The 10267-nt window shown below is 38.6% G+C and overlaps 2 protein-coding genes across 2 annotated transcripts in view; both read right to left on the bottom strand.

The window, feature by feature from the left end:
- Positions 1-798: 798 nt before the first annotated feature.
- On the bottom strand, positions 799-2033 carry LOC134856519 (large ribosomal subunit protein uL16-like). Its single transcript, XM_063872791.1, has 2 exons — positions 1645-2033; positions 799-1181 (listed from the first exon to the last, which is right to left on the bottom strand). Exons 1-2 carry the CDS (start codon positions 1991-1993, stop codon positions 865-867), a joined length of 666 nt encoding a protein of 221 aa, XP_063728861.1. The 5' UTR covers positions 1994-2033; the 3' UTR covers positions 799-864.
- A 303-nt stretch (positions 2034-2336) lies between these two features.
- The window catches only part of LOC134842940 (uncharacterized), a 9359-nt gene continuing 1428 nt past the window's right edge, over positions 2337-10267 (bottom strand). Inside the window, exons 2-4 of the mRNA XM_063859475.1 lie at positions 5323-5583; positions 3450-4627; positions 2337-3195 (exon numbers count right to left, since the gene is read on the bottom strand). Coding sequence (XP_063715545.1) covers positions 2714-3195; positions 3450-4627; positions 5323-5583 — 1921 coding nt within the window. The 3' untranslated portion in view covers positions 2337-2713. The remainder of the gene's footprint in view (positions 3196-3449; positions 4628-5322; positions 5584-10267) is intronic.

Genomic DNA, 10267 nt, shown 5'->3' on the forward strand with positions numbered 1-10267 from the left:
CAAACTTTTTCTGAAAAAAAACCACCACGAGCTCAATTATTCCGTTACTTTCGTTATGAAAGTCGGAACAATAATAGTCTGTGTTAATATCTTTAGCATTGGCTGTATTTAATAGCTGGTTAATGATCAAAATGAACACTTTCAAAATGAACACATTTTTTCCCAACAATATTTGCGACTTAGGTTAGAAAAAAAAAGATATTTCATACTATAATACAAGCTTTGCTTGTGTAGACTTTTCCTGAAAAAAAATCACCAAGACTTATATAACAGTACTCACTACGTTCATTATTCTTTAAAAAATCACCAAGACCTATATCAGAGTACTCACTACGTTCATTACTCTTAAACATGAGCTTGAAAGCCGACAACTTTAGAAGAAAAATTAAAAAAGGAAAATTATTTTCGTTTCTAGATGTCAGCACGTGACGTCGTATCCGTACAGCACACGTGCATTTTATTAATTTTGTTTGCAAAAATTGAACCAAAAGCGATATAGTCAGTAAAAAAATGAGAAAAAAATTTCATTTCAAAAATGATACCGCGCATATACTGAGAAAAACATTTTTTAGGGATTTATCACCACAGTAGCAATGATCTAATTATACCACTGTGGTTGTATATCCTACTAAAGTTTTTGCAATATACACGCGGTAAAAATTTTTATATTCTGTTTTTTCCTTATCTATTTTCGTCAATTTCGGTTTAAAATTATTTTCGAGAACGAAAACATTAACAGGAAAAAACTCTAGTATCCTGATGCCAGACACTTCCTATCACAAGTGAATAAAAAAACTGTGAGCTACCAACTTTTATTCTCATATAAGCAGAAGGCAACAAAAGGGTAAACAGTCCAATAACAGTCTACTCTGCTTTTTCGGCTGCTGCTGCCAGCTTGATCGAGTGCTGTGCTGCTCTGTACATCTTGCGACTGTACTGCACTCCAGATCCGTCAGCCTTCAGGATCCCGTCCTGTCTCATCTGGGGATACTCGTCTCTCTCCCACTTTGTGAAGCCCCACTTGGAAGATATCAGTATCTTCTGTCGGCCAGGGAACTTGAACTTAGCGCGCCTCAGAGCCTCAATCGCTGACGGCTTCTGGTTGTCTTTCACTCGCATTGAAAGAATCGGTTGCCCAATCCTCACACGAGCAACAGTACCTTGCGGTTTTCCAAAAGCACCTAATAATCAAGCGAACTACGGATGAGAAAAGCAGTCCCTTGAGTAAGTTTGAGTCAGATTATTTTTGTGGAAATTTCACAAAAAAAAAACTACGTTCTCAAACGCATAAATAAATAACTCAGGCGCTCCGGTAGTGATGGTGCCCAGCAATCATATGATTGCTGGTTCAAATCGCACGTGCGCTGCAATTTGTAAGGCGAGCTCTAGCAAGCAAGTCATAGCTTAAAGGGCGCTGAATATATGCGCTCATGTAAACCTAAATAGTTAACCTCCGGGTTAGGCCTCCGGGCTGATTGACTTAAAAATTATATATAAATTGCGTTCAAAAATAATAAGACAACAATGAAATTTATTAAATGCTTCGCAGGCACCCTACGCTTGTCAAAAACGCAATTTCAGATCTCAGGCACAGACACTTTTCCTTTTAGTGTTAATTCAACAGTTTTATGTTTACTGCTTTACCTCTCATTCCGGTTTGGAGTCGATCCGCCCCGGCACAGCTCAACATTTTGTTGATTCTGACTACGTGGAATGGGTGCACTCTCACTCGCATGTGGAACGCATCCTTTCCACAGTTCTTCACCATGTACTTGTTCGCACAGATTCTCGCCGCTTCCAGTGCTTCCCCCGACAGTTGCTCAAGCTCGTTTGAAATCAGGTGCACGCAACAGGGGAACTCGTCCACGCCAGCCCGTTTTCGTCCGATGTCGTAGATTCTGATCTTGGGATCAGGGACACCTCGACAGAAGCGGGACTTGGGGTAGGGCTTGTTCTTACAGTAGCGGTAGCACCTCGCAGGTCTTCGCCCCATGTCAGTTTTCTGAAATTAATCTGTTGAATATACAAATGGCGACATAGTTACAATGCGTAAAAATAGTAGTATTTTGCGCACCAGTAACGCTAGGGGGAGGGGTGATTTGGTGAGCAGTGCGCCTAAATGAGTTGCTATGGTCGAAACTCCAATAGTTTGATGAGTCATACTATATATACAGGCAAAAATCGAACAATGTATGTGTTTTTAAACATAATTTTGGTGTCTATGGTCGAAAAATCAATATTTAAAGAGTTATGTTTTTCCTACTGCTCATTTCGGGCCCTGTTCAACCCCCCCCCCTCTCTCTCTCTCTCTCTTGCGTGGTGGTGCGCAAAATACTACTACTAATACTACTAGTAAATGTATCATGAATCTAACAGAAACGTACAAACCTATGTTTCTGATTTCTTGCCAAGTTTTATCTAACTTATTACCCCTGATTTTTATTCGAACAATTATTTACAAGGCAACTAAACTTAATTCCTTACGTTTATGGTCACTTTCTGTTCAAAATTTTTTTTAGCAATGAACATCGTAATCTTTAGAAGTGCACTTACATACACTATACACCGCCGCTGCTCTAAATAACTATCAACCAAAACCTTAAAATTTGGGAGTAATTTAAGCAGTTCAGTTCAGAACAATAATGAAGCAATATCAGAAAACGCTATCTGCAATTTTTACAAACGATACAATCGAATCCAATCAATCTACACCTCACGTTGAGGACACAACTTTTTTAAAGGAATACTGTTCAAAGTTTGAAACTGTTTTCTGGTCGTGCAACGATGCGATCAATGTCTTTAACTCGTTCCTCATATTAGACGTCTCCGAAGTTTCGAACCACTTCTCCCACTCTATTTTCTTGTCTGGCTCTTTCGGATTATTTTCGATCGTCACAAAATCCTGGAGGAACTTTTCCAGGTATTTGAACAAATAGATTCCACAATCGAAAGAATTCGTCTGTTGAGGCACTGAGGGTTGCATATGAGCAAACGCTGTACGCGAAAAAGACTGAACTAACTGGGATTTATCTAGAAGTTCGACCTCTAGGTAGTCTCGCATTTGTTTGAACAGGTTGTTCTTGTTGCCAGTGATTAGAGAATTCAGCACCAGAATGAGCGGCTCGCGCTCCCGTGCAATCTTGCTGGCGTTGATCCAGTTGCCAACTGTCTGCGACTTTTGACTGGCCATCAAGGCTGAAAAGCAAAAAATGTAAATGTATCTAAGCAAAAACAAAGGAAATAGAACATTAAAATACCATATGATGAAATGTATTTTTTTTTCATGCCATGGCAGTGGCATAAGCAGATTTTTTGTAGGGCGTCTTTGGCTCTTATAGGGCGTCAAAAATATGGTAATCAGAATTTAGATAGCGGATGCCGATACTGTATTTTTAATCAAACAGAATTTATGGACAGATTTAATGTTTTATATCTTCAAAGTGTCTTACCGTTATGCGCACTCGCATTTATTGCTTGCTTTGGGAAGCAAATTAGCACCAGAAACCAATGCCACTCCTCGTTCACAGGAATGATGATGAAATCCTTCTCGAACAAGTTCACATTCTTGGTCCATTTCTTCACCCGTTCGTGTCGTTTCACCTTCACTGCAACAGCCCCCCCTTTACCCGAAGCTACTTCGCTCGCCGTGGGCTTTGGGGGATTCTTGACTTGGGTGTAGGTCTTGTAGAAGAAGGAGTTGAACAAGTACACTCTGTTCCTCTGTTCGGGCTCCGTGAGGTACCGATCGAGGAGCCAGTTACAGTAAAAATCAATTATCGTATCATTTAGAAACTCGTCTGGATTTAAACAGCGCACATCCGCGCTTGTAATCGGAATAATCGTTTTATCTCGAGTGTATGTGTACAATGTAACAGTGTTACCGTTCCGAGCAGCATTGCCTGAGTTATTGAATGCTTTCACGAGAGCTGAATTCGCTGCTGATGAAGCACCTATTCCGCTGGAACAGCGCGCCAATTTCGTTTTGTCAGTTTCCCATTCCTTGTAAAAATTGAACACTGCCGCTCGATCGTCTCTTATAAATGATATTGTATTTCTAATAAAATTAAGATACTCAAAAAGTAATTTCAACCTCTGAACTAATTCCAATCTAAGAGGTGATTTCAAAATCAGGAGCAAGTATTGGCCACTAGTCGACTCTTTGGATGCCACATTCTGCTGCGCTTGATCGAGAGAGGCTACAGTTTGTTGGTTGGCCGGCAAAGGATTTGACGATAGATGTATTAGAAGACCGTTAAAAGCTGAAGATAACATATAATGTGCGCCTTGAATTGAATTGAAACTTATGCGTCTCGGAACTTCTGCGGGGTGGACGAAACAACTAGAATCTGGCAAAACTATTTCCAACTTGCTAAATTTACACTGCAACTCAGTCTTAGTCGGACACACTAATCCATTATTGTAGTAAATAGATGTTAGAGCTACGCTAAAGGGAGACATTTCGAGTGAATTCGGATCTCGTTTCAGTTGGGCTAACGTGGGATAATTTTTCATGTTCGGCAGATTTCCTTCATTTGTGGCACTTTGCTCGACAACAGATGATTTGACGCATTGTAAGCTGCACGACGAATTGCTTTCACTTTCCATAGTCGAGGCAGCACAGTCATAACTAAACGGAATTTTTTATGAATGCCCCTCAGCCTAAATAAAAGCGGTCCGCAAAATCTGCTCATTATGAACAACTATCATTACACAGTATATACTCTTCTTTCCGATGAATTTTCAATACTTTCTTCGGTAACTTTGTGCTAACATAAACACAGAGACGAAGCTGCGCTTCGCAAACTAAAGCAAAAACACGACAAAGCAGTTCTATAAAGTGCACTAAAAAACTGAAATTACCCCCGAATCGGTGCACATTCTGATACGAATGCGATTCGCCCTGCGATCTAGAGATTATGACTCTCACGCACTAACCACTCAGCCACGGAACTTTCCTTACTCCCAAACACTAGCCACATATAAAGCAGAGAACAGATGCTATGAAATTTCCAACGCTACAGATTTATTTGCGAGTTAGGTTGGAAAAAAAGAAGGTTCGTACAAACACACTATGCTCGGAAACTAGCTAGTGTAAACATACATGGAATGAAGCTTATTTTATGCTAAAATCATTACGAGGCCAAACTGTGCATTCTGTGCATTGTAAGCGGAATCCGCAACAGGCCAAAATTAGATTTGTCGCGGAACCCGCAACATTGCTACTTTTCGTTGATCTTCTATGCTGTTTTGGATCTACCATCTAAATAAATTCCTACTTATTTATTTTCTGAAAACAAGCAACATTGGTAGACGGTAACTCACCTGGTCACAGCTTCTCCATTCTCGTCCAGCGGCTGAAACCCGTCGTTAGCGAACCCTCCATTCACAGCCTCATTGTCGAATCCGTTCACGCTGCTCACTCTAATCATGCAATTTGACTCCTCCTCCGCCTCTTTCTCTTCTTCGTCGCTGGAAAGACATACCACTTCCTCTTTCTTAGGCACTGTTGCGGCTGTTGATGCTGCTTTCAGTTTCTCCTTAACAGGCCGCAACTCTTGCTCTTTTCTCGCTCTCTCGATCGACCTAAACGACATTGAACATTGTACAAGTGTATCCAAAAACTAAGCACAGAACACAAGGTTCCCGTCACATTTGTTTAACACAGAGGTGAAGGTGAGCTTCGCGCCACTTGCGATACAAAAATGAAGGACCATGATTACAAGCAATAGCGGATTGAAAAAATGCCCCTGCCCCCCCCCCCCCCCCTCGAGAAATTCCTAGATCCGCGGCTTATTACCAGCAAATGAAAAGACAAATAAAATTGAAAGAAAAAAACAAAAAAAAACACTTTTTGTTGTCAAGAAGCGATGCAAATTGCAAAAAAGGACGAAAGTTTCCTGGGTCAAAACTAACTGCACCATTAGAAAAAAAAATTTTTAAAAAAATGTTCAAAATTTAAAAAGAAACCTAACCTTTCTGCGGGACCTCAGTCGACAAAAACAAGCACAAGTCTAAATTAGTATAAAAATTTCAGTTTCCACGAAAAACAGGCCCCAACTGGAATCGACCTTCCGAGATTTGTTGTCTCAAGCATGGGTCTTACAACTGTACCAAATGCACAGAACACTACACAACCTTCAAAACAAATGCACAAAACAACTTAAACGTTTTTCATAAACATGAAAAACATCGAAAAATAGCAGAACATATCGCCGAAACTCAATCACCAGCCCAAATTCGGAACACACTGGAATGAATTTTTAATTTGAAGTAAAAATGCCTGAATGTTTGGCAAATTGGGTGCCGCGGCATTAAGCCGGCAAAAACAAACAGAAGTCTGACCAAGATATTTTGACGCGCAAACCATTTTTGTTTACAAAAAACAGGTCCTGGCCGGATGCGCGAACCATCGACTTTTGTCTTTATGGGCAGGTGAGTTAGCTCTTCGCCCTATGGGCGAATTAACGTCTGACTTTTGATTCCAAATGAATCAAAGGTAAAACGATCCAAGTGATTGGGTTAAACTAGTTGTTAATCCCGAAAATCTACAATCCTGATAGGCTGATTTTAAGAGTATCAACGTAAATTGCCAAACTTTAACTTACCTTAATTTAAAATATTTACTACAACCAATATAAAAAGGAGGTAATTAGAAAATCAAAAAAAAATCTAAGGCATTGGAATATACGATAAAGCTTAATCGTGGAATTTTTTTGGGAAACATGCAAAAAATAAAACGTCGAAAAAGCTTCAGCATGACGAGATAGTGAAGAGCAACCACTGATAGAACCCTGAAAGCACCCAACTCTTGGGTTGGAAATTTCAAATTTCGTAGAAAATTTTTCAAAATCGAGTTAAAAGGAAAATATCGAAAATAACGTCATATCTCGGAAACAAGATCACACAACTACATTTAAAGGCAATGATTTTAATCACTCATAGTACCCTAGGATGGCCGCACTTTTCGGTTGGGAATTGTGAAACGTGAGACCTCGTTTCAGCAGTAAGTTTTGCAATCCCTTAGAGTATAATCAATCAGTACGAACACACACGATTAAGATTAGGTGCCAATTGTTCCGCAATTTAAGAATTACAAAAAAGCGCTTTGGATAAGAAAAACTCGTTTCCTCTAGCCAGCTTTTATCTGGATGACTACATCGACTCAGTACATAACTTAGACAATCAGTTTCAACAGGAAACAAGGGAGTCATTAAAACCAGGTAAGCTTCACTGAATTCTTATCAAACAACTATTTCGCCCTGAAAATTCCTAATGAAGACCACGACGAGACGTATTCAACACGTAATCTAGGGCAAAAGTAAAGTAGAAAAGTGACAGTAATGAAATTATTTTGATTCCCTACAAAATTTTCCTGCTCTGGCTGATTATTATACACAACGAAAACTGTTTAGCTTGGTGTCGTTTTTTATCCACTTGACTTTAGCACCACTGACTATTTGATAGATTTGCAAGATTTGGAAAATAGGGTTGAAAAAGGAATGATCAGATACCAGACGATCACTGTAGCTACAGAAGGTCCTCGATTCTTTCCTCAAAATGGATAGAATAACTTTGCCACTGACCTGATTTCCAAATCCAAGCCTTTACTCAAGGAAATTGGAAATACACGAATTTACAAACGCATGACTATTTGGAATAATCGCAACTCTATCCTTGCGAATGCAGAAAACCAACGAGACAATCATTACAAGTAAATTGTTGATCGGCAAGAGTAAACTTATTAAACAACTAAGCGTACCTTCACTTGAATTGGAAGCTGCAACAATTGGAATAGGTTCTTCATAATTTGCTTTCATGGAACTTCATCTCAACAGACCAGCTTTTTTACATTTCTGGAGATACAGTGACTGGAGAAAATAACGGTGACTGGTACATATTTTGACTGGATAATCAACGAAAAGGAAAAGCCCGTTAACTAAACGAAATCTCAACGATGGAATATCAACTTGCATAGGCATCACATTCCAACTACTCTGAAAGCTACGAAACAATGTACTCGCGGTTTTGAACCAAAATAAACAAGAAATGTCTCATGGCTGCGTTCTTGAAACAACCTAACAACTGTAGTAGATGCGGGTTTACGAAGAAGACTTAGTAAGAGAAAACTATATGTGAATGAGCCAAGTTTTGATATCAAACGGTTTTTTTATGAAACAAGCTGCTTTTAACTTTCGCTATACTTAGCAGTTTTATTTCTAAACTGAAACGTCTTCAAAATTAAAACCGATCTATATCCAATATCAAATGATGTACATGTGCAATCAAACTGCAACACCACGGACATTCAAAAAGCTATGCTTTAAGCCATTAACTTTTGTCAGGCTCAATCATTCCCCAAAAACTAACATAAGCATAGACGACAAAACAAAACTCACAGACAGACAAACTGATTGAACACCAAATTTTCATACATGAAGGCTCAGAAATTGTCAGAGCTTTCATACATCAAAATCTAGAGCCAATTATGGCACCTCTTTCATCTTCAAGATTTCCAATAAGTACGTCTTACTTTCCCTTCATCAGTACAGGAATAGATTTCTTAGGCCAATTCTTTATTGAAAATAGAAAACAAACGGACACGTACTAAGCTATAACCTTTAACTGCCTTACAACAAGAGCAGCTCATCTAAAAGACTGTCCAAATTTAAACACCGATACTTTTCTCAATGCACTTGCACGCTTGACAATAAGAAGATGTACAACTAAAATCTTGAACAGTCACAATGAAAAGATGTGGTAGGAGCTAACTATGAACTCAAGAAATGCCTAGAAAGATTCAACAAAAACGAAATTGTAACTAAACTAGCAATCAAGGAAATCAAATATAAACTCAACCCACTATATGGATCTCATTTCTTTGCGACCTGGCAGCAATTAATTCAGATCGCAAACATGTGATCTTGCTTATTCTTAGATATAAAAACTTTATCGCTGGGTTTTTTCGATAATATTCTCACTAGAATCTATGTTAAACTCCAGACCTCTGACAAACACTGCTATCACAGAAAATTAGGAGCCACTCAACCTGAATATAATCCAACGTCCTTTCAGCAACCTACCACTGGGAACTTTTGACGCTCAACTAACAATCCGCTGACTCAACCACATCTGCCGATAACTACAAAAAGAAAATTTACCAACACTGTTGAAGCGAACAAAATAGAGCATCGCAGAACAACCGTTACAAAAAGGGGACGTTGTCCAGATCTTGAAAGATCAGTCGCCCCGATGAATATGTCCTTTGGGACGTATCACAGCAGAGGATCCTTAGAAACAAACTTTGTACCATGCCAATATGAATTAGTTCAACAATCTTGAAAACTATTTGACAAGAAAGAGCCCTAAAGAGTAAAAAAAATGCAAAACTTGAATCAAAATATTACAAAAAAGTACCCACAACCGCCCTTTTTCCAAAAAAATTTAGCTGTGGCGCAAATTTTTTTTTTTTTACAAAATTTGGTCTTTATGGTTTTAAGAGCTTGGAAATTTAATTTGGTCGATTTAAAATAAGATCATTTTACATCAGAGCAATTAGACATAAGACATTTAGAACATCAGACCAATTTTAACTTCAAAAAGTTTTTCAAGATTGACTTTTCGGATGAATCGACCCAAAGAAAGAAATCTGTCTCTATAGATAATTTTTTATTCAGCTGGTAAACCTTTAAATAGTAATCCACCTTCCAAAACTTCCATTATTTTTCAAGCCACTTGAATTTCAAGTAAATTAATTTTCAATGGGACTTAAAAAGAAATCAAAAAGCAAACCGCGAAAAATCAAAACTGAGCTGGCACAAATCTTAGACTCTTCCCGGCAAATCCAAACAAGCCAAAATACCTACATGTGTTTCCACTTCGTTCATTGATACTTAAAAGACAACACGCAATAAACTTGAATGAACTAAGGTAAAGCCTTAGCTGCCGAACCAAGTTAAGCGGGTCTAGTACAAGATCTTATGTTTCACTCAATTACCATAGATCTGAGCACCCCTCCCCCCAACACCCAAAGCGACTGAGAAAACGAATTTTTTTGTTAAATCTTCCAACATTGCCAAAAAGTCTGTTTTTGGCTTGTTTCTGTACAAAACTCGAATAGGGTACAAAAAATATAGGAAAAATAGTCTTTATAGTAAGACTGGAAAATGTCCCTGAAACAAGGTCGACTTACAATCCTTCCCTTAAAATTTTGAAACTTCCCCTCTAACCAACCAAATTCTTAGATCCTCCCGTGGATCTGAGAACATAC

The sequence above is a fragment of the Symsagittifera roscoffensis genome, chromosome 1 (assembly GCF_963678635.1).
Source record: "Symsagittifera roscoffensis chromosome 1, txSymRosc1.1, whole genome shotgun sequence".
Taxonomy (NCBI): Eukaryota; Metazoa; Xenacoelomorpha; order Acoela; family Convolutidae; genus Symsagittifera; species Symsagittifera roscoffensis.